The 24,177-nt window shown below is 33.6% G+C and overlaps 3 protein-coding genes across 10 annotated transcripts; 1 reads left to right on the forward strand and 2 right to left on the reverse strand.

Annotated features, from left to right (window-relative positions):
• Window positions 1-1,357: 1,357 nt before the first annotated feature.
• Window positions 1,358-6,728, forward strand: LOC127242320 (cation/H(+) antiporter 28). Its single transcript, XM_051261811.1, has 5 exons — window positions 1,358-1,483; window positions 2,153-2,441; window positions 3,310-4,016; window positions 4,758-5,348; window positions 6,117-6,728. The coding sequence occupies exons 1-5, from the start codon at window positions 1,358-1,360 to the stop codon at window positions 6,726-6,728; spliced, it is 2,325 nt and encodes a 774-aa protein (XP_051117768.1).
• Window positions 6,729-7,361: 633 nt separating this feature from the next.
• On the reverse strand, window positions 7,362-9,253 carry LOC127242195 (transcription factor MYB20-like). The gene is made up of 3 exons (XM_051261639.1): window positions 8,979-9,253; window positions 8,765-8,894; window positions 7,362-8,115 (listed from the first exon to the last, which is right to left on the reverse strand). The coding sequence occupies exons 1-3, from the start codon at window positions 9,112-9,114 to the stop codon at window positions 7,560-7,562; spliced, it is 822 nt and encodes a 273-aa protein (XP_051117596.1). The 5' UTR covers window positions 9,115-9,253; the 3' UTR covers window positions 7,362-7,559.
• Window positions 9,254-11,957: 2,704 nt separating this feature from the next.
• LOC127242393 (uncharacterized) lies at window positions 11,958-17,876 on the reverse strand. 8 transcript variants are annotated; one of them, XM_051261916.1, is made up of 12 exons: window positions 17,547-17,876; window positions 17,381-17,441; window positions 16,754-16,802; window positions 16,256-16,526; window positions 15,470-15,494; window positions 14,062-14,678; window positions 13,935-13,983; window positions 13,739-13,864; window positions 13,167-13,259; window positions 12,948-13,039; window positions 12,632-12,785; window positions 11,958-12,525 (listed from the first exon to the last, which is right to left on the reverse strand). In XM_051261916.1, exons 1-12 carry the CDS (start codon window positions 17,681-17,683, stop codon window positions 12,265-12,267), a joined length of 1,935 nt encoding a protein of 644 aa, XP_051117873.1. In that variant the 5' UTR covers window positions 17,684-17,876; the 3' UTR covers window positions 11,958-12,264. The 8 variants fall into 8 exon arrangements, with proteins under 8 accessions (XP_051117873.1, XP_051117874.1, XP_051117871.1 ...); XM_051261917.1 differs by having other exon boundaries at window positions 12,948-13,024; window positions 15,470-15,503; XM_051261914.1 differs by having other exon boundaries at window positions 11,960-12,525; window positions 15,470-15,503; window positions 17,387-17,441.
• Between the last annotated feature and the right edge of the window lie 6,301 nt (window positions 17,877-24,177).

Genomic DNA, 24,177 nt, shown 5'->3' on the forward strand with positions numbered 1-24,177 from the left:
TATGTGAATAAATTAAAAGGATTTTCAATATTAATTTCATACCATTTTCAACTCTAAATACATAGAAACTATATATATATATATATATATATTATTAAATTAAAGTTCTGTTTTTGTCCGAATAATACTATAATATAGTATTAAATTAATATGTGTGGATTTTTTAAATAAAATTAATAATTATCAAATATTTGTGTATTTGAATATTTTATTCCCTTTTGCATTCCTTATGGTTTATTTTTATTAGAGTACTTGTTTAAAGGAAATATAGACTGTATTTGTTTGTAGATTTGGATAAGGTTTTTATTATAAATTATTTTTAAACCATATATTTTAATTTTATTATTTATATTATACTAAAATTTAAATTTATACCAAATATAATAATAAGGAGAATCCTGTAAGAATTGTTGTATATTAATTATATATATATATATATGCTATGTAAGAATAGCAAGAGATATGTATGGAGCAGAGACAACAACGGATCAATCGAACTGTTTTTATGCATAAACTAGATTTGTTCTTTCCCATTTTGTTTTTGATTTGCACACACAAAAAGTGTGTATTATGTCTCTTCCAACATATATATAAATTAAATCCCAGCCATTTCGTCGATTTTTCTTTTTCTACTCATCAACATCTCTTTGCCTCCATCAATGGATTAATTCTTCTCTCTCAGTTATTTGATTTCCTTTGATTTCCCAAGGTATATATAAATATATATATATATGTGTGTGTGTGCGCGCTTTTCCGGACTTATGGAATATGTTCATCATCTTTCGATTTTGCATTTTTGATTCACTATGATTTATCGGGGCTTGTCGTGTTTATTGTGCTATTCGTCGCCATGTTTGAGTTGTATCGTTCTCACAATAGATTCTAATGTGAGAACATTCTTGAGTAATAACTTAACAAAATATTTGGGCTTTGTTCTTTGTTTTTTACGAAAAAAAAAAAGTTACTATAAAGTCTCCATGATTAATTTTCTGTAAAAATATGATAGTCGATCATTATTTAAGCACAAAACACAAACAGAGACCAAAACACGCGGTTAGAGTCAATGTTTACTTGTTATGAAATGATTTTCCTCAAGACAATAGTTAGACCTTTTCCTTACCACATAAACTCCCTAATTTCCCGATATTGGTTAAAATTAGACATCGAATATCACCTAAACTAACCATCAATGATAGATGGTTAGCCATTTTCTCAAAGGTTGTCTCTTCACTCCATATCGACTTTTTTTATTTTCAGGTGTTTCTTATCACCACATTGGACATCAAATAATTCAGACACAATGGACATCGCAAACCTGAACAACATGACAAATGTTGCCCTGTGCAACGGGTTCAACATGACCTTCAAATTGGCCACGGTCGCGGTGTACATGCTCATGTTTTTCTTCATCATCTTCCTATGCAACTTCTTGCACCTTTTGTTGCGCCCGCTTTCCCAACCCCGTGTGGTATCCGAATGCATTGTGAGTCCTCTCTTTCTTTCCTATGCAATTCATTGCATCATGGTACGCGCTTGATCATGCAAGAGAAACTTTTGATCATAAGCCCATCGGAATATACTTTTTTTGAAAGAAAAAAAAAAAAAAATCATCATTTTAGTAATTCGATTATGAATTATGCCTGAAAATGGTTATCTATGTCACTCATATATCGCTGCAATGGCCATCATAATTTTGTGCGCGACAATCACGTGTACTTATCTATGGTCATTGAATCTTTAGTTTTTTTTTTTCCAAACACATCTTTAACTTAATATTTTGGTTATGTTTACGTAAATATTTTAGAATTTTTGGTACTATTCGTTAGTAGTAATTTTCTCAAAAAAAGATTATATAGAATATATTTTTTTCTCATACAACAGATCTCATCAATCATTAATTTTTTACTATTATCAAAATTTTGAAAACTTCTATCTAAACAAAGAATTTTAAGCCAGGATTTTACATTAGTTTTGATGGCCAAAATATTTTTAAAAGTAACATTATTGTAATTTGATCTTTACATCGAATTAATCAGTCATTTTCTTGTGATTTCGTCTTATATTTCAACTCATTGTTCATCATATTTTGCTCAACTAATTGCTTCGAAAGATATTTAAATATTTCAACTTTTACATCAGTGGTTGCACGCAGGTCGGGCTCTTAATCGGGAACTTGTTGTTGCGCAAGCCTTCGATCAGCAATGCAGGAATACGAAGCACATTGCAATACATTGTCGACGGGGCAATGGTCCTCCACATGTTTGTGGTCGGGCTAGAAGTTGATCCCAACATATTCCTCGAGATCCATCTTCTCGAAGCCAAAGTTGCGTATAGCGGAGTTCTGACGACATTCGTCATGGCTGCTTTGCTAACACCATTGCTCAGCATACCTGATGGATCCAATGTGCCATTCAATCTTTGTCTCTCAATTGTTGTTGCAGGTAAATATATATACATATATATATATATGTAAGGTTAAATTATAGCAAATTCAATCCTTTAAGATTGTTTACAATCAAATAGATTCTAAATGAAATGTTTAAATGAAGATTTGTTTTATTTTTAGATTAATACTACATAGATTGTATAAATCAAAAACAATTCCAAAAACACAAACAAATGCACCATAGGTATGTTTTGGAAGTTTTTTAGAGTAATGAATTGTTTTGGCAGTAGTAAAAAATAAATGAAAAAAATAGTATTTGATGTGATCTTTCATTTAAAATATACACTATTGATTAATGATGTTAAAATGATTTGAAAACATATGTAAAGCGCTAATTACTCTAATTTTGACTGTGAATTAATAGTTAAGTATATTGTGTACACAGTATAATTACAGATAACACATCATTTAGATTAATACAACACATAATATAGTCTTATATAGGATATATTATTATTAATTTCAATATACAAATATATTTATTCAATACATTTACAAGTATAAACGGAGCAATAGATGTTTTTATTTACACACTATTATACGCAGAATGATAGTCTTACCTAAAAACTCAAGTTATTAGAGAAACGGTCATTTTGCGAATCCAATATAATATCAAAGCCCCGAGTCTCAAGTTTGAATCTTACCGTCTCCATTTCGCATACCTCAACTTGCATATGAGGGAACGTCTTGGAGATTTTCGTTTGCGGATAAAATAAATTAGTTATGGTTTTTCCCTTAGAACCTAAGCTTTTATGTGAAATGATAATCCTGCTCATCCAACAATATTGCATAAAAATGTGTAATCTAATTTGACCCAATCAGCAGTACAAAGATAACTTGATATATATGTTCATCCCTTGCAGGCACAGGCAGTCCCTTACTGACGAGGCTAATAACCGATCTAAAGATCGGCCGGTCGGACATCGGGCGATTCGTGGTGTCGGCCGGAGTCCACACCGACGTCATGTGCACTCTCCTCATCAGTATTGGCTGCGTCATCTTCGATCCTTACTCAAGATTCATGTACCGCAGCATGAAATCGATTATGAAGATGGTTTGCCTTCTGTTCATCGAGCTAATCCTCGCATCGAAGCTGACCCCTCTCATCATGAACTGGGTAAATCGCGAGAACCCAGATGGGAAGCCGATAAAAGGGTCGCATCTAGTGCTCGCCGTCGCGTACGTCTTCCTCATCTGCAGCTTTTCGCCGTTGTTCGCTGATTACAACAAGGTTATGAGCGCGTTCCTGGCTGGAGTTTTTATGCCGCGAGACGGCCGGATAGCGAAGACCATTATCAGCAAGGTAAATTATTTTTTTGCAGCTGTGTTCTTCCCTCTCTTCTTCTTCTGGACGGGTTCTTTGGCTCAGCTCAATAATTTCGAGGGCCGGAAATTGGCGACTTGGGGGAATTTGTTCTTCATCTTCTTGATCGCCACCGTCGGAAAAGTGGCCGGATCGTTGTTGTCCGGCGTCATGCTTGGGTTTCAATGGAAGGATTCGATTGCTGCCGGTTTGTTGTTGAACATTAAGGGCCATTTTCACGTCTACTTGGCGATGATGGCGTCGATGGTAAGTATTTTTTTCTTCGAAAAACTTACTATGGTTTCGTGTTTTGTTTGCGCCTAAGAATGTGTTTTTTGAGTTCAGTCGTGTTCGGTTAATCAAAAATTCGATTCGAAGATGAAGGTAGAGTTTGAAGTTTCAGAATAATAAAAGTTTAAATTAAAATAGAATTACTTTTGATATTTTAAAAGAAAAATTAATTTTTTTATATTATACTCTCTTCTGACAAATTTTCCATTTGACTTTTGCACATGAATTAAAGTAAGTATTTTATAGATATATAGTGTAATAAAGTAATTTAATGTCTATTATACTTTTTATATTAAAGTAAAAGTATTGTGAAAAAATAAAAATAAGAGTATTATGGTATTTAGTTAAAAGTTAATTTTACTAAAAATGAAATAAAAAATTTTATTTTGAATAAAATGAGAAATTTACTGATGGACAAATGAAGTATATTATATAGAAAATAAATGTTTGATTCCATCATCGAAAAGAAAATTTTGATGAATTATACAAGATCAAAAACTTTTAAATAAACAATTGTCATTTTAGAGTTCTAAAAATTTTGGAAGATAGTAAAAAAATAAATAAGTATTCGATATGATATTTTACAAAAATGTTTATTGATGAATAATAATGTTAAAAGTTTCAAAAGTATATGTGTAAACAGAGTTTAGGTAGATAGCTATAATCTAAAAGAAATGCTAGCTTAACCATGGTATGTTCTTGGGACAAAATTTTCAGATGGGACTTACAAATCTATCCACAAGCATCAGCATGTTGTTTTCAATCTTTCTTACAATCATCTACACCCCGTTGGTTGTCGCAAACATCATCCGCCGGGCGAGGAAGCGCTCCCCGACTCAACGGATGGCGCTCCAATGGCTCAATCCCTCGACCGAGCTCGGCATTCTCCTATGCCTCCACGACCCACAAAATGTTCCTTCGGCCATAAACTTCATGGAGATCTCCCGCGGCCCCCCTGACCCGGGGATTGTGGTGCACCTCACGGACATGGTCGAGCTGACCGACAAAATCGCAGCCACATTGTCCCACGGGCAGGGCAGCGACGGTGTGTCTGTGACAGATCCGGAAGTCATTGAAATGAGGGAGCAAATAGCCGAGGCGGTGGACATTTACATGAGTGAGCATGGTGATGGGGTCACGGTTAAGCAAATGCTCACCCTTTCGACCCTCAACAATATGCACCAAGACTTGTGTATTTTGGCCGAGGATTTGATGGTTTCGCTCATCGTATTGCCGTTCCATAAGCAAAGAGACGAGAGCGGAAGGCTCGGCATGGGACACTCCGGCTTTCGACATGTTAATAGAAAGGTACACCTTCGATCTTTAGGGTTTATATTTTGAGCGTATAAGTAAAAAACACGTTTTTTCAATATATAACTGATGAAATATATAGACAAGAATGATAAGTAGACATATGATAGTCATATGTAACTTTTTTGTCCTCTACATGACAAAAAATGCACTTTTTCGAAATATAACTGATGAAATATACGATGAGGCATGAATGATAACTAAACATATGATGGTCATATGTAACTCTTTTGCCATCTATAGGACAATTTCAAAATATAGCCAATGAAATATATAGACAAGAATGATAACTAAACCTACGACAGTCATATGTAACATTTTTGTCTTTTACATGACAAAAAAGTGCACTTTTTCGAAATATAGACATGAATGATAACTAAACATATGAGAGTCATATGTAACTTTTTTGTCCTCTACAAAACAATTTTAAAATATAGCCGATGAAATATACAGACAAAAATGATAACTAAACATATGACAGTTATGTAATTTTTTTGTCCTCTACATGACAAAAAATGCGCTTTTTCAAAATATAGCTTATGAAATATACGAGAAATGATGATAACTAACATATTATGGTCATATGTAACTCTTTTGTCCTCTACATGACAATTTCAAAATATAGTTGATGAAATATACATACAAGAATGATAACTAAACATACGATGGTCATATGTAACTTTTCTATCTCTCGCGATTTAAAAGTATAATTTTTTTCTTTAACAAGTAAAATAACTTAGAAAATTAAGGCCTTTTGTTTTGTAGATATTCCGGCATGCTCCGTGCTCAGTCGGGATTCTCGTGGACCGTGGCCTCGGCGCGGCCATGATATCGAGAGCCTCAATATCCATCCACGCCGCCGTGATCTTCATCGGCGGGAAAGACGACCGGGAGGCTTTGGCCTACGCCGGTCGGGTGGCGTGCCATCCCGGCGTGAAGCTCACCGTCATAAGATTCCTCCTAGAGGCGACCGGAGATAGCGTGTCCTCGATCATCACCATCGCAAAGGCAAACACGTCGGAGCATCTAGAAGAGATGAAGGTCGACGACGAGTGCTTTGCCGATTTCTACGACAAGCACGTCGCCGGAGGGCAAGTGTCGTACATGGAGAAGTACCTCGTTAACTCGGGGCAAACATTTTCGACGCTAAGATCCCTCGAAGGGCAATACGGTCTTTTCATAGTCGGGCGAGGAGGGAGGGTGAATTCGATACTCACCGTAGGGATGAACGATTGGGAGGAGTGCCCGGAGCTCGGCCCCATTGGCGATATCCTTTCGGCGCCGGATTTCTCGGTGACGGCGTCGGTTTTGATCATACAACAACACAGCCTCAGGGGCGAACTCGATGGCCTCCAAGACGAATTCTCGATTATGTAATGTAAGAATATCGATATCGTACTGAAAATTCTTGTTGTTGTCCGAAGGTGTAGAGTCATTGCAACGTTCAAGTGGTTTTTTATCTTGTATATATGTATACATGATTCTCAATTTTCTTTTTTTCCACTATTTTTTAATTACTTGAAACTCGGTAGAAATTATTATTCGAGTGTACAGTGACAAAATTAGCTCTCGAATTCCAAGAGGGTGGAATGTCGGTTATTTTTATCGATTTAATATTGTCTTTTACGATTTTTTTGCCGCGACAGCAATAAGTGAAAAAACAAATGAAGACATTGAAGATAAACTAACACAATTATACAAATATTTACTATTTATTTGTACCCTTTTTACCTAGTCAAAAGTATTCAATTTTAATTTTTATTATTTTTAATAAAAATTGAATTTGAAATATGGTGTAATATGAATAGTATTTGATGAAATATTTTGATTTGATAAATTAATATTTTTATATAATATTTTAAATTTTAAAAAATAGAAATTTTAATTTGATGGTTATAAAGAATTCGATAAACAATGAAAAATCAAAATTAGATCTTAAAGAAACACGATCGATGACATATGTGTGATTATTTTATTTTAAATTGCATAAAGTTAAAGACAGTAACCTATGTGTGATATTTTAATTTTAAATTACATAAAGTGAAAAACAGTAACTTGCATCACAGATATACAAACATATAAAATTAATACGAGACGAGAGACGAAAGTGATAATCGAATATATAAATATATACATAAAAAAAAATAATAATAATTGTACTTCGCCCTTTCCTAGTAACATTAAACTCGTTTTTGGAAAATTAACTAATCACAAGAAACTAAAATTCCACGACTGTTCTTCAAGATCTGAAAACATTACAGGGCACTGCACAGCTCCATCAACGGCTGCGATCTCCTCACTGTTCATCAGAAAATAATCCCAGCCGTTGAAATCATCGTACCAAATATCGGCGGCGGCCATAATGTCGTTGTAATAACCAGCATTGTCCGAAGAAGAAGATATGGAAGATGGAGAGATTTGATCATTAATGAAGATCATATCACCGTTGAATGACTCCATAATTCGATCAAAATCGAGGGCTTTATTTTCATCGTCTTTGTTGTAAATGACGGGCTCTGAGATTTTTGATTCTTTTGAGGTTGAATCAATCTCGGTTATCGAATTTATTGAACCAACAACATTCAATTTTTGGTCATTATCCGTCACCATTACCTCCGGCTCGACCGGCCTTGGCGGTGAAAGAGGCTTGTGGGTGTTAGGGTCGATTCCCATTTTCTTTAGCTTCTTCTTGATGCGAGTGTTCCAGTGATTCTTGATCTCGTTGTCAGTTCTTCCCGGTAAATGAGAAGCAATCTTCGACCATCTGAAATTTTTAAAATCATATCCAATATATATGTTAGCTATTTTATTCATTATACTATCAGAAATATATAAAAATGTTTCAAAAAAATTATCTCGAAATCTATATAGATACGAGACAATTAATTGAGTACCCTTAATTTTCATATATTTACTTTAATATAACATAACATATAAATTAATTTTACTCATAACTTTCACAAACATAAAGAGAATACCGTGGTTGTTGCTGACTAAAACTAATCAACATAGTGTTCGATGCAAACAAGTATATATATATATATATGGCAGTATATAATGCCTAAACTGATACGACGAAGTATAGGTTAATAAAATACAAATATATATATGAATGACAACACAAAGCAGTAGTAGTTTATAAAACATATACAACAATTGATCTATGTACAAAATACTCCATCTGTCCAATACAATAGTCATGTTTACTATTTTTGTCCGTCTAATTTTCATAAATAACCGTATCATTATAAAATTATCCTTATTTTTTTATTATTATTATACAATTTTCACTACTTTTTACACTAATACACTTACAAAGCAAAAAAGTCTTTTACCCGTACTTTTTATGCACTACCAATATAATATCAATATCTCGTGTAATAATAATAATAATAATAATAATAATAACTGGCCTGTTTCCAAGCTGAGCATGGAGAAGAATAACCATTCTCTCTTCATGATCAGAAAGAAGACCTCTTTTGACATCTGGCCTCAGATAATTGGTCCATCTCAATCTGCAGCTCTTCCCACACCTCAGCAACCCTAATATCATTCATCTTCATCATCAATTCACATTTCTATATACATATATATAAACCCTAATTTCCCGATTAATTAATTAAGTACCTGCAAGTTTAGGGACATCTCTCCAGCAAGAAAATTGGGGATTACTGAGCATGAAGTTAATGAGCTTTGTATCCTCTTCTGCACTCCATGCCCCTTTCTTTCTTCTAATCTCTTCCTCACAATATCCCTTTCCCATTTCCTCAATATATACCTGTGTGTCTCTCTGATTACAGTTTAGTACTGAAAAGACGAAGAAGATGAAGATGAAGATGAAGATGAAGAAGTGGGGTTTGAAACTGATAATGTGATGATCAGCTTCTTGAATCTTGCCTGTATGTAAGTATGTATGTATATATATATATACGTGGATATGGTGTTGAAAACAGCTAATAATTATATATGTCCACCCGCCTACTATATTGTTTGTAATAATTAATGATATTCTAAAGTTTTCAGTGGCAAAAATAGACTTGAGACACGGTTTTTATTAATTTATGATTATTAAATGTAGATTGGTTTGTGTATGTTTTTGTAGACTGACAAGAATAGCTGATTGTACTTCCATCTGTTGAACTTTCCCCCAACGAGTGCATGGACTTTACTTTACTCGATCCTAATTTTCAATAAAAATATAAATACAACTGTTTCACGAATACATTATTCTTTTTAATACAATATTCTATTCAAAAACTATTTAAATACAAATATATATATATTATATTACATTTTATGGATCAATTTGTTTTTTTTTTTTTTTCTTTTTGGGTTATTTTTTGAAATAATATAAATTTGGATATAAAATATATTTTAAATATAACATTTTTAACGAAAATAAATGTTAAGTTTGTTGGTTTGACTTATAAGAAATAGATTTAAGGCATGACACATATATTTAGGGAGGAAATATATTGCACATCCAAATAAACTACAATATTATTAATTATTGAATTCGATGTGATAATTGTTTTGTAATTACGGGTTTGTTTACTTAAGGGTTGTACTTATGTATTTAAATTAAGGTTTAAATTTGAATAGTAATTTGATGTAAAAGTTGCATGATAAATAATCAAACTTTTTTTTATGACATGAGAATCCAAGATAAAATTATTTAACTTTCGACTAATGTAATAACTTGCAAACTATACTAATAAAATTATATGCGATAGATAATAATAATTAAGCATTTTATATATATATATATATATATGTCTATATATTCTTGAAATTACAATAATCATGTTATATTATATTCACTTTCATTATTTCATAATTATATATATCTGCTAAGACAATGCAACCAAATTAAATCTTATTTGAGTTTTTTTTTTTTTTTTTTTTTATTTGTAGGGGAAGAATTAAGAAAAAACAAAATACCGTACAATGCAGTGAAGTATCGATTATTTTATTATATTCGGTGCGTTTTTGGTTTTATACAGAAAGCGCGTTTGATCATTCAGGTTAATTAATAATTTTAAAAACGCGCTTCTGAAAATTACGGCTTTAGTTGACGCCGTCAAATGTCATAACAATTGACTGACGAGAATATGTGCTTAATATGGATTCCGTTCACACCTATTTTTTCACACACTCAATTTTGGTCTTCAAATTTAATAGTAGTACTCAATTTTTTATTAGGGCAAAATGGATAATATCTCCATGTATTTAAATGTATAAAATATTATACTCCCTCCGTTCCGGAACTAAATATTTATTTGCTTTTTGCACTTTTAGAAATATTAGTATTATATTGGGATATAATAGGAATAAAGTAAAAATGACTAAAATAATCTTATTAGTACGTGTGATATAAAGGTAATGACATTTGTGTAATATATTGTAAGTTGTAATGGTATTTGTAATATTAGGCAGATAATACAGTTATTAAAAAATGAAATAAATATTTTGTTATGGGACGAACTAAAATGAAAAAATGAATACTTTGTTATGGAAAGGAGGTAGTATGTTTTTTTGTATAAGTGTGATGCAAAAGATATTTATATATCATTCTTTGATTGAATAAAATACAGTATATAAATAAAAAAAAAATTAATCAATCCTTAATTTTTCATCATTTGTAAAATGAAGATGAACAGTAATTTTATTTTTATAAAGTGTGAAATAAAATATTGATTAAATTTTCATTATTTATTAAATGGATGATATTTAAGATATTTTAAGTTATTTATTTCTATAACATTTGCATAATTAGTTAGTATATATAGAAATATAATGGAAAGATGTTTTTTATACATATTTTAATTATAATATAAGAGGATTTTGTACAATAAATAAAACATATGTGAGTATTATGAATATTATAAATAAAATAAGTTTCACTCTATTAAGTGCATACTTTATTGTTGAAATTTGTATAAAAATGATTAGAGGACAAAAGATGTCAATTTTGAATGCAAACTTAGAATTATTGCATGCTACACTTCAATACTTTATGTTTGGATTTGATTTAAATTTTTAATTTATTTTAAAAATAATGAAGTCAATTCAAACTTGAAATGAATGTAAAATATGTTATATGCGATTGGGTTTCAAGTTGATCGAATACCCTTAATTAAATTTAAAAATCAGGTTACCAAATAATCTATTTAACTTAATCTAAATTAATTCTGACTTTCATTTTATTTTTATTTTTATTTTTTTCTGTGAGACTTTCTCTTAATCATTGATATATATTTAATTTTTTGTCAATTAAATTGTTGCATGATTAGTTATTTTTACTTGATTATTTTAATTGATAATCATTTCGATAAAAGTTGGTCATTATTGTAATTTATTAATCATAAATTTTTTTGTGGAGTTATTTTTTTTTTTTTTTTGTATATTAATTTTAGGTTCGAATCATATTTGAATTTACGACACAAACACAAGTACAATGATACAAATAGGCTATAAGGAAACATTACCATATTAAGTTGGTGATTTTTGTACATTGGAATAATATATTTTCTTTTTTAAAAAATCATAAAAATATATATACACGGGTTTTTTTATTTGAGAGAAATGAACATAACAAATAAAAAATAGTTCATCTTTTCAATTTCAATTCGCTGATTAGAACAAAAGAAAATTAGTAGGGATATATCCATTTTTCTTATTATCATCAATCAATCAAGAACGTACTCGAAAAGTAGGGGCGGATCAACGACTATGTATATTCAGCTAGAGTCGAATTCGATCTCGCATCAATTACGTAGTTTGTATGATATAAAGCTCCGAGAATGCGGAATAAAATCTGGTTCGAACCTGTTCGAGCGAAGCTGTACAAATGATGCTTTGATGGTTAGTACGAACAAAATCCCGCGAGGCCAAGTGTCACCTCAACCAGGTTCTACTTTGATCTGCCCGGGTTTGCGTCGCTGTCGCTGTCCTCAACCTTTGGAGGAACACTACCAGTGTATACTATTCTGCCGCCATGATACCCATCCATAAGAAACTTCACAATTTTCGATTTCCACTCGGATCTGCTGTGTTTCTTTTTGTCGTGAATGACTCTGTCGTAGTAATGGAGCATAGTCCCAAGGCCGGTGTTGGGTACCCATCCAAATCCCGTCAGCACTCGAGCCTCACCTTCCGTCAGATCTTTGCCCACCTATTGAATCGAAAAAGATTTAGTCGAGCATGAGAAGGAATAATTCGAGTGGTAAAAGTTAAAAACATTATTTTTGGTTCGGATGATATTCGAATCGAGTAATCACCATCAATGGTTTGTTCTCGATCAAGGAGGCCCGCCCCAAGCTGGTGAGCTTCATGGTCGTAACTAGCCGTTGGATCTGCCAGCTACTCGACAAGGAATCCACCATTTCAAAAAAGTACATTGCAAAGCCATATTCGGGGCGTTCAAGCACAATCCTGCAAATTAAAGTTGCTTTCATCCCATTCAGACACATCTACACGACTTTTTTAGGCACTCTACATGTGTCGTGACCTTGACTGAAAGGGGCAAGTAAAGCATTTCTTAAAACATAAATTTCTGGTAATTTCCATGAAAATCAAGTGAAAAAGAAGTGATACCGGTTATGTTTTTCGAAGACAAATATGAAAGACTGGAGGTCCCGACACCATCCCCATTCAGCGGGACATTTGTGAGACTGAAAAAATTGTGCCTACATATCAGAAAACAAGTGACAATCAAGAATATATATATACATATGTCCGCACACAAAGAAAAATTAAAGCACGAGTTAAAAATAAAATATTGCCCATGATTATTACAATAAATATGGTTAATACCTGCTCCACAAGCGAAAGTAGACACTCCAAACAGTAAGCCGCTCTCTCTCCTTTATTGGATCGCCCTAAACCGAGTTTTACTATTGATTCTCGCTGAGAGAAAACGTAACCCAAAACATAGAACCTCAGAAATTTGAGACAAAAAAGTAAAGAGTGTAATGAGAATAGTGCAAATCTAAAACAACACGGTAACAGTCTTCATAAACAAGCAAAAACCATACAAATCATCGGGGGCCAATTGCGTGTTCGACCTAAAATTCAGCACAAACTCTAATCTTTCAATTAAATAAGGGCATATATGTATGCAATGGCTATCAATCAATACATGGCAAAAGCTTAATTTAGTGCATATCATGAAACTAATGCTTCAAATAAAATTTTGAATTCACTTTTTAAAATTCATAAGTATCTTGCACGATGTAAAACTTCATCGGCAATGCACATAACTAGGAAGCAAATAAGGCAGACAAAACACATCGGAAATTACCCCTCAGTTGAGGGGCTAAATCAAAATCAGAGCATAGATACATCAACAGAAATGGAAGATAGTAATTTGTCATTGATATCAGAACCTTTGATTTAATTTCTTCAAGCTCCTCAACGTTATCGTTGGTTGACGAATCATCCAATGTGTCGTTGCTCTCGGGCACACTATAAAGCTTGATGTCATTAACTGAAACACCTTCCTCTATCAAAATCTGTACAGAGTAATTATATCAACATGGAGACCTAATTGCAGTGAAGAATGAATTAAGCTAGCCGAACTACCTTTAAGAGTCCCGGAGCATCTTCCTCCATTGCAGTTTCCACAGAGTCCCTGCAAATAGTACCAAAATTAAACCTCTGTTTTTTAGACTTCATTTAGCTACTGGAACAATAAGCACAAAGAACATACGTCACAGTTTTTCGTCGTGTTCTGGACCGGTTGATTTTTAATGTCCTAGCAGTTTCTGAGGCAACCGATTCATAACCCAAGGCAGGAGAACACCCACTGCTTTCATATTTGGAAATTTCATTTATATTCAAACTAGGACCATCTCCCAGTGGCAACTTCATCCGCTCTCGAAGCACCATATGATCCAACTCATCTTCATATTCAGCCTCAGCATTTTGAACATCAGTTTTGGGGATCAAGGTTCCAAAGGGTATTTCATGATCCATTTGTGCATAGGATGTTTGGGGTTCATCGTAAGTTGGAAGTTCAATCTTTACCTTTGCAAATGTCTGCGATGCCGAACCTTGGCCTATTTTACTATCGCTGCAGGGAAGAGTATTTATACTATCTGGTTCGTATCTTGAATGTTGTTTTTCAGATGAATGCGCCTTATCATCAACACAAGTTGGCACGTTCCCTTGAGAACAACCCAATTCTTGATGAGGTTTATACGATGAAACTTCAGAACACCTTGATACGTCCAATTTCAAAATCTTGTCAATTTCACACATTTGATTCTCAGCTCGGCACTGATCATCCAATTTTAAGTCTCCTTTTACGGATGCAGTGGTATCCTCCTAAGTAAAAGGGAAAAAAATATAAATAACAATAAAATAGTTACTATCTATAAGATTTATTAGGCATGGCCTTAAGAACCACTAAAAAGCACAGAACAATTCAAATATAATATACTAATAATGATAGCATATATTCTTGACGAGATATAAAGTTGTTAAAATTACTTTAATCGACTGCTTTATTCTATCCAGCCGTAGGATAAACACTAAGAGCATGTTTACTACAGATGGTTATTTAATCTTCATGGCTAACTTTAAGCTGTAAACATGGATAACGGGAATGTTCCCAAAGGAGGATTAAACAATCTTCGCACCCTAACATGGTTGAGTTCAGTAATAATAAGTTTATGCCTCATCAAATGTTTTATTCACAAAGGCCCTGTTTACGATCTCAGACAAAAAAATATATTTGTATTGTGTTGTATAACACAAGTTCAGTAATGACAAGATGTGTAGGGAATCCAAGCTCGAATAAAATCAATGATAAGGCATAGTTATAGGCAGCATATAACGACAATGGTGCAAGCCTAGAACCATACTTTTATGTTTCAAGGCTCAGGAAAGGCAAAACGGCTCAAGCAATGTGCCTTTTATCAAGGAACATAGCATGTCCAATGTGCACCTTTGCTTGTTTTTCTATCTAACTACAAAATTTCCACCTTGTGCCATTAACAACTATGGATTAAACAAAGTTTTTTCCAGTAGTTGAAATGTAAAATTGAACCATTCACAACCATTTCAAGGTATAGACAAATAGGAGGGGAGGAGTGAGAATGAGTGAAAGAAACTACCTGCAGAATAGACGGTGTCAACTCCCTGCATTTACTGCAAAATATTATCAAAAGCAATAAAAAAAATCAATTAACAATCATACTATGGCGCAAAGAAGAATATAATAACCATATTATACAGACATCAATGCCATGTTTAGATTTCAAAACACATAATCGGTCAAACATAACTTTTGCAAATTTTCTTTCTTACATGATTGCATACTCACAGAACATATAATTCAATGGTATGTTATATAAATTCAAATCTTAAAAGAACATTCAAATCAACAAATACACACACACACACGCAAACAAAAACAAAAGCACATCAAAATGTAGCAAAAGAACCATGACAAAAAATGGTATGTTTGGAATACTGAAGTTTTGCCAAAGTAAATCGGTAAAACCATGTGTCCAGATTCTTTCAAAGGAACACAATTCTCAAAGCAATGTAAACTTCCGGTATTTTTTTATGCATATTTCCATGCATTTGTCGGGTCAAAATAGATTGCATGCCAAAAATTCATGCTAGTAGCAACAAGAATGCATCACAAGTGTTAGCTTTGTTCGCAATTCCATTAGTTACATCTTTCATAATACTCAATCTCCCAGTAGACTAAATTCTTCTTTCCAAAAAAAAAAAAAATGTTACAAAATTAGTTTTTTTTCGCCTCTATATCTCATTTACTGGATTTAGACCCATACAGAGCATAAATATCCACTGACTAAACACATTGCAACACAATGAATATGAAGTGCCCACGAAGAGAACTATGATAAGGTTATCGGGAGAAAAGGAAAAACCTAGATAAGAGCATCCCCAACCGATCTTTCAGTGATACATTTTCGAGCTCCTCAAGATACTCCTCGCTCATCTCAGGTTCAAAAGTAAGTGGCTGGATTCTGGCAAGGGACGAATCATGTAGATAGCTCATAGAAGTACTCTCCGCAACATTTTCAGCACACTCAACATTCTCCATGATAGGAAACTTAGCTCCATGGTGTGGATCAGCTGTAGTATCACTTAAACTGGTACTGCTCTTTTTTACACTTTCTTCGCATTCTTCAAGCTCATCTGCATTACAAAGGCCAAAATTCAAAAAGTTCAGGACAATTTAAAATGTGTAATCATTGGGAACCAAAAGATTTAATACCCCGTGTTTCATAGGGACATTTTTTATTAAATGTCTTCATTTCTTAACAAATTTTTAATTATCACGGAAATTTCAACAACTTCTTATGAATTGCATAGAAATTTTCTGAAACCGAATTACCCCAAGCATTCCAATGGTTGCTTATTACCTCCACTTTCTTCTTCCTCCGAAACTACTAACAACCCACTCCTTTGTCCCTAAGCACAGCAAGAAGATTGATGCAACTCAGCAATGAGCGAAGAAGTAAAATATTTGACAGAAGGGACAACATACCCACAAGATCAAATTCTATAAATTTCACAAGTGAAAAAAGCACATGTTACTGAAAAGTAGTGGTCTATAGATTTTCAAAATATCAATTTATCTACAGAATCAAACTTAGTAATTCAAAATTGGCAACTTGACAAATCATAGTTTTAAATTTAACAATGCAAATTCAATGTGAATTCAGTTTTCTAAGTCTACGAATATATAAATTTGGTGCACCAATGTTACTCAAGTAATTCCATCATGTTCACGGATTTCATTTTTGAATTACCGTTATAAACAGATATATGGTATAAGTTTCTACATCCATTTGGTACTCAATTAAGTATTTTAAAAAGGGATAAACACTTGTAGCACCAACTAAACATACTAATTCAAATTCGATAATAATTACCAAATTCATTAAGCCAAAGTATGGTTTCAAATTTAGGGCTCACAGCCCTACTCCCCATTCACACCAAATAACAAAAACAAAAACAAAAAAAAATCTGATTAACCAGGAAATTACCGACACCTGTGAATCAGAGTGTTCATCCTCCCACTCCCCAGCCACTGAGGCGCCCTCATTTCTGCAAACAAACAAAAAAAAAGTCAGTATTCAACAGCGCAACTTAAAGAACGCAAAGAAAACCACAGTTACTAACGAACAGATAATAGGTAGAAGAATCACTCACTTTAGCAAACTAGGGCATTCACCATCCAAATTCTCGTCACTTCGACTCGCCAATAGCAGCTTGAGACGCTGCTTCAGCGGCACGTGATCACACCCTTCCAACCCCGACGTTCCCGCGTCGCTACCCAACTCAACCATGCTCACAAAAAAATCAAAGCTACGTCAATTGGCTACGCTTCTACACATTGGCTTTCTCCTGGAAAGCGTTCCAATTTTGCGCGGGCGCGAAAACCCCTTCGAAATGGCGGAAACTAGGGCTTTTTACGTCCAAGAACAGGGTAGTGATTCTCATTCTGATTTTGCACTTCAGCAATCTGTACCGACTAACAGAATGCAGTTGGCAGCGGTTTTGATTTTGGTAAAATTGAAAACATTTGGACCTTTTTGGGCCTTAAATCAGCTATTATGAAAACCCACATTAACAGGCTATGGCTGTTTTTGCTCGATTGTTTTTATTTTAAATAATAAAATTTTGAATTAAAATAATTATTAGATATGATATAAATATATTTAATGTAATTAATATTTAAAATTAAATTTTAATTAGATTTTAATGTAATAAAAAAAAATTCGCGTTTGATTTGATTTTTTTATTGAGAAAAAAAAAATTGGAATTAGGAGTAAAAAAAAAGTAAACAAGAGGCTCAATTTTTTTGAATTACACAGTTACAGTTACACTCCCTGCTCTGTCCATTAGATGGGATACCAATTTTAATTAATATAATATTATATTAATTAATTGGAATATAAAATCAAAATACAGGAACACGTTATGAAGTGAGATAAAAGAAAATAAATAAATAAAAGAAATTGATAACTTGAATAGATAAATAGTTGTATTATGTTTGTAAATAAATGTAATATAAATTATATAAATTAACAAGTGTACAAAAATTACTATTTGCTAAAACTAAAAAATATATATGTATAAAATATATATATATGTAAATAAATTTGATAAATTGATAGAGTATTATCAAAATAATAGTAATAATAATAATATTAAAATATTAAGTAATTTTTAAAAAATACTTATAATTTAAATTTTTAAAAAATAATATATACTGTTTGTATTACAAAATAATTAGTTTAAATATACTAACTTATATAATTGTTAAAAAAATATTTTTAGACAAAAGCAAAATTTATAGGATGTACTCATCTAATTAAAAATTAATATATTTTTGTATTATATTATAAATTAATATAATATATGTATATACTCACACAAAAAATATATAATATACATTTTATTCGATCATAATATTATTTTTTTTATTATTGTAAGAAGAAATTTTATAGATGATTCAAAAATTGAATTGTATTCATAATGAAAATAGATGCCGTATGATATTTGACTAGATAAATTTAAATAATAACAACTTAATCTAATGAATATAAACAAATAATAACAATATAATTTAAATAATAGAAATTTAATTAAAATTATAAACTAAATTACTAAAATATCTCATATTCCCTCAAATTCAAATAGTGTCGTAGAGACATTTAAGTTTACAAAGAACATAAAAAATGATATAGTCACAATCATCAATCATGTCACAGTCAAAAACAATAATTTAACTAAACTAGAGTTGAAAACAACAAGTTAAGGAATCCGATAGTAGAGGTGGTGTTGATTAGAGATGGCCAGAAGTGAAACAATGACTGCAATGATATTGATTTTTGTGAAAAGAAAACAGTTCGAAATGGAATCAAAATCAAAGATAAAAATATTGTAAACTATAACCAAAATTTCAAATTTTGGGATTTTCATATACATTTTAGGTTGAATGTATCAAAGGAAATGTGTGACAGTAAACTGTATCTACTTCAGAAGAAACGCGGGTTTTTTTTATCTTTTTCTAAAATTTGTAAGTTACGGCATGTTTTCTAAGGTTTGAAATATATTCCACGTGTTCAATTTTACAAGTTCAATTTAGCTCTTCTTCAGTTTCGCTTCACTTCCAACTCACATGGCAGGACTCTGCCTCTTTTTGTCAAAAAAATTTAGGATCATTATCTTGTTTTTATATGTCGATGATATGATTTTCACTTGAAATGATTAGTCTGGTATTTGGCCTATATGACTATCTTCGGCAGTATTTTGATATGAAAATTCTTGGTCACCTTCAGTATTTCTTGAGTTTTGAGATTTCTACGTTGTAATAAGTATTACATATCTCAAGTTAAGTATGTATTTGATTTGTTGTTTCGTGCTAGCCTCAATAATTATATGATAACTCCGAAATTATAGTTCCCTATTCAATTATAGAGTAGGCGAGGAAGGATAAACATGTATATATACCTTAAATTCTAAACTAAGTATATATGAATATAAAAGTTTCTAAAATGACAACAACATGACACGTCAATTAATCTTCGAGATTTTTAAGAAGTATCAGTAATTTTTTGTCTTTCTTTGAACTTCACATTTTGATCTTCATGTCAATTTGAAAATTAGTATTTTTTTGTTTTTTTTTTTTTCAAATTTCTATCAAGACTTTCTAGCTTAGCTATATGTGATCAAGCCCGATTTAGTCTTATTCATACGAGATTTATATAATTTCTTTTCAGGATCGATAATTTCAATTGAAGTAAACTATTTATTGTTTATTATTTTCAACTCGGCAAATATTCTTTCAACATTCTTGACTAGGCTGCATGATATTGATAAATGTTCTTATATTTCAATAAATAAGTCTTAATCAAATTTTTCCTCATAATCAATATCGATATAATGATACTTTATTTTAAACAGAATTTTCTGGCACCGGTTCATCAATAACTATTGTTTCTTCATAATATTGATTAGGATTATGGTTTGAATTCAAAACTGAATTGGATAGAATAATTCAATATTCTATGTTTTTGGTGGGAAAACTTGATTGGAAACATTATTCCTATCAAAATATCTATTTCTGTCATGATTTTTCTTTTACGCTCAATAAAATTTCCCAATGTCAATTCCTCATGTTCGACATAATTTTTCAATGCCAATTCCTCATTGATCGGTGTTTTTTCATCATTCAAATTTTTTCATTTTGGTGAGAAAACTTGACTGATAATATCATTTTTGTCAATATCTCTTTCTGTAATGTTCTTCATTTTAACGCTAAATTTTTGTTTTAATCTTTTACATCGACTTTCTTATATTTTTCATCATTTTTCTTTAATTTTCTCGATATTTCTGAGGATATATTCAAATACGGTGTCTAAATACTCTCCTTATGAGTTGGAATGACTTGCAAAAGGTTTTGTTGGCTATTCCAATAAATAATTGTTTTCAAAATTCTCTAATCAACTTACAACAATCATAAGAGAACTTTCCAAATATGAATTATTGTTCAACAACATTTTCCTCCCTATTTTAGTGAAGGGGTAGTAATCTTTAAATTCAATCTCTTCTTATGCCATTTTGACTGCAAAAGAAATATTTACAAAAAACAAGAGATAAATGTGTTAATGATACACTTGAATAAGTAATTGAAGACGGCTAAATATGTACATAGTTTTTTCAAATGGTACCACAACTTACTTTTTTCATGAAGTAAATATAGTTTATTAACTTGTGTTTTTTCGGGTATATTCAATTTAGAATTTGTCCGAATGTCTCTCAAATTGTCAGATTTTTGTTTATAGTTGTGTTACGCACGAAATTTAGAATTAGGTTAAAAGCCCAAGGTAAAAAGAAGAATGGGCCTGGCAATAGGGTTGATTGAACTGGCTGAAGGACACCGTGAGGAAATCAAGGAAAATAGATTTATTTCTAAGGAAAATACAAGACGGAAAGTCCTCAGGTCGGAAGGACTTCAGGTCGGTAGGTCCTCAAGACGGAAAGTCCTCAGGTCGGAAGGACTTCAGGTCGGTAGATCCTCAAGACGGAAAGACCTCAGGTCGGAAGGTCTTCAGGTCGGTAGGTCCTCAAGACGGAAAGACCTCAGGTCGGAAGGTCTTTAGGTCGGTAGGTCCTCAAGACGGAAAGACCTCAGGTCGGAAGGTCTTCAGGTCGGTAGGTCCTCAAGACGGAAAGACCTCAGGTCGGAAGGTCTTCAGGTCGGTAGGTCCTCAAGACGGAAAGACCTCAGGTCGGAAGGTCTTCAGGTCGGTAGGTCCTCAAGACGGAAAGACCTCAGGTCGGAAGGTTTTCAGGTCGGTAGGTCCTCAAGACGGAAAGACCTCAGGTCGGAAGGTCCTCAGGTCGGGAGGTCCTCAAGACGGAAAGGTCCTCAAGACGGAAAGTCATCAGGATGGGAAGTCCGCAGGTCGGGAGGCCTTCAGGTCGGGAAAAGGAAGAAAGTTAAGATCTCAAGAATTGATCCAAATCCAGACCGAAGTCGGGCAGACGCGGAGGTCTGTCAAGAGGAAGGTCGGGCAAGGAAAAGGTACGGACAGACGCGGAGGTCTTTGATCAAAGACGGAGGGCGGCTGATGCGGAGGTCGGCCCAAGTGAGGTCGGGCGAAGAAGCAGGTCGGGCGAAGGACGAAGTCGGGCCAAAAGAGCGGAAGGTCTGTGGTCGGCTCCAAGAGTGAAATATAGGGATAATTTTGGTCTGCTGGGGACACGTGTCAGCATGAGAAGGGTTGGAAGACGGTTGGGAAGGAGACGTTGTAACCGTTCGGGTGACGGTTTTTCAGTACGTTTTCTTCAAAGAATATTTAAGGATTTGGATCATCATTTGGCAAGGCATCTTCAATCAACTTCAACAAAGCAAAGTCAGATTTGGGGATCACCACTTTAAATTTCAGTCTTTTATTTTCCAGTTTATTTTCTGTACCATACAGTGTTTAGAGATTCCTAATCTCAGGCACTAATTAATCAAGTTTAAGGATATTTTCTATATCTTTGAATTTTACTTTATTTTTGTTGAAAAATTACATCAACAAATTGGCGACCACAGTGGGAGCAAGACACAATTGCTCATTCCAATTCCGGCGATAATTTCATACGTCTTAGATCCGGCCGAATCATCGGAAGGGTCCATATGGCAGGTTCACAACCACAATCATCTTCGGCACCGGTGGGAGAATCTGTTCCACCACCCATTGTGCCAAATGCCGGGGAAATCCCACAACCACCAACTGATTGGTGGTCTTATGTTCAACAAATGAACAACCAGCATACTTTGGTTATGCAGAATATGTTGCGTGAGCAACAAACGAACATGTTGCGTGAGCAACAGAGTCTGATGCAGAGCATGATAGATCAAGCACTGTCAAGGGTTAGTCTTCAACCCACTCAAACTCCACCAGGAGTATCACCATCCAGGCAACAGGCAAATTTCGCAGGGCCATCATTCGTGGATAGTACATTCCCAAGTGCCACAAATCCCAACCGAATGGATAGGGGAAAATCTCCTTTGACTTTTCCCAACAATGTTCCACTGGGACCAAGGGTTACCAATCCGCAGCCGAACAATACAAGGGAGGACAGGCCTGAAGGATATATACATGATCCTATTCATATTCCTGTGCAGGATCCGTTCCATGTTCCTGATCATCAACGCTTTCATGTAGATCCTGATGAGATTGCACATATACTAAGGGATCAGTATGGATTAACTCCTCAGATGGCTAACCGCCCTGCATATCAGAGACCTTTCCCAGAAAGGATCATTAATGAACACCCTCTCCCAAGGAATTTTCGACCACCCGACTTTCATGCATTCTCAGGGGAGGACGGATCTTCCACTATAGAACATGTTGGTCTGTTCACAGCACAATTAGGAGAAGTTGGCAATAACCCTTTTTATAAGTTACAGCTGTTTGGTTTATCTCTTACTAGAACGGCATTTTCGTGGTTTGTAAGTCTGCCTCCTGGACAAATTCAGACATGGGAAGGACTGGAGATGGCATTTCACGCTAGATTCTTCAATCCTTTACCAGTTGTTTCTTTAACTGATTTACTAGAATTGAGACAGTATCCAGAAGAATCTGCTTCGCAGTTTATAGAAAGGGTGCGATTGATGAAGGGACGATGTCCTACGGTAATCAGTGAGAAAGAGATGACCAATTTAGTGGTCCGGAATATGCATACTCGCTTAAGAAAGGCACTCACTGCTCTGGATGTTGAAGATTTGGCAAATCTTGCATCCAAGGCAGGACGTTTAGAGTCTTTGTTCAGAGAGGAAGATCAGCATAACAGGCGTAATAGAGGCCAACATATAGCGAGTATGGGAACAGAAACATGTGACTTTGATTTTAATCAGTCAGAAGAGATGGCAGCCGAAATCCTTTCTGGAAAACCTTATGTATGCCCTAAATTGAAGCCAGTACCAGGATCTGAAGGAAAGAAGCAACCGACGTTTGATAGTTCGAAAGCTGATGAAATCTTTGATATCCTACTGACTGATGGGCAGATCCGTATTCCAAAGGGGCAAAGATTGGCCACTAAAGAAGAAATCAAAGGGAGACCATATTGTAAGTGGCATAATTCTTTCACACACAATACAAGTCAGTGTACTCATTTCAGGAAGGAAATTCAAAAGGCAATCAAGACAGGTCGGCTCAAATACATCACTCTAGGTGTAGACCAGCAACCGTTTCCGAAAGTAACAACTGCAATGGTTGACATCCAACCAAGTTCGGAAACAGGGAAAGGTTCGGCCAATAGTGGACAAACAGGGGAACGA

Source organism: Andrographis paniculata, unplaced genomic scaffold (assembly GCF_009805555.1).
Source record: "Andrographis paniculata isolate CXL003 unplaced genomic scaffold, ASM980555v1 Contig86END, whole genome shotgun sequence".
Taxonomy (NCBI): Eukaryota; Viridiplantae; Streptophyta; class Magnoliopsida; order Lamiales; family Acanthaceae; genus Andrographis; species Andrographis paniculata.

Bases quoted from the DNA above. Each gene is read 5' to 3' on its own strand.
- LOC127242320 (XM_051261811.1), top strand. From the start codon at position 1,358: ATGACCTTCAAATTGGCCACGGTCGCGGTGTACATGCTCATGTTTTTC. The intron at 2,442-3,309 runs GTAAATATATAT...CATCCCTTGCAG, and splicing joins TCTCTCAATTGTTGTTGCAG to GCACAGGCAGTCCCTTACTG. The intron at 5,349-6,116 runs GTACACCTTCGA...TTTGTTTTGTAG, and splicing joins TTCGACATGTTAATAGAAAG to ATATTCCGGCATGCTCCGTG.
- LOC127242195 (XM_051261639.1), bottom strand. From the start codon at position 9,114: ATGGGAAAGGGATATTGTGAGGAAGAGATTAGAAGAAAGAAAGGGGCA. The intron at 8,895-8,978 runs GTACTTAATTAA...GAATGATATTAG, and splicing joins AGATGTCCCTAAACTTGCAG to GGTTGCTGAGGTGTGGGAAG. The intron at 8,116-8,764 runs GCCAGTTATTAT...TAAAAATTTCAG, and splicing joins CATGCTCAGCTTGGAAACAG to ATGGTCGAAGATTGCTTCTC.
- LOC127242393 (XM_051261913.1), bottom strand. From the start codon at position 17,683: ATGGTTGAGTTGGGTAGCGACGCGGGAACGTCGGGGTTGGAAGGGTGT. The intron at 16,527-16,753 runs GTAATAAGCAAC...TTTGTAATGCAG, and splicing joins GGAGGAAGAAGAAAGTGGAG to ATGAGCTTGAAGAATGCGAA. The intron at 15,504-16,255 runs GTTTTTCCTTTT...AATATTTTGCAG, and splicing joins TTGGGGATGCTCTTATCTAG to TAAATGCAGGGAGTTGACAC.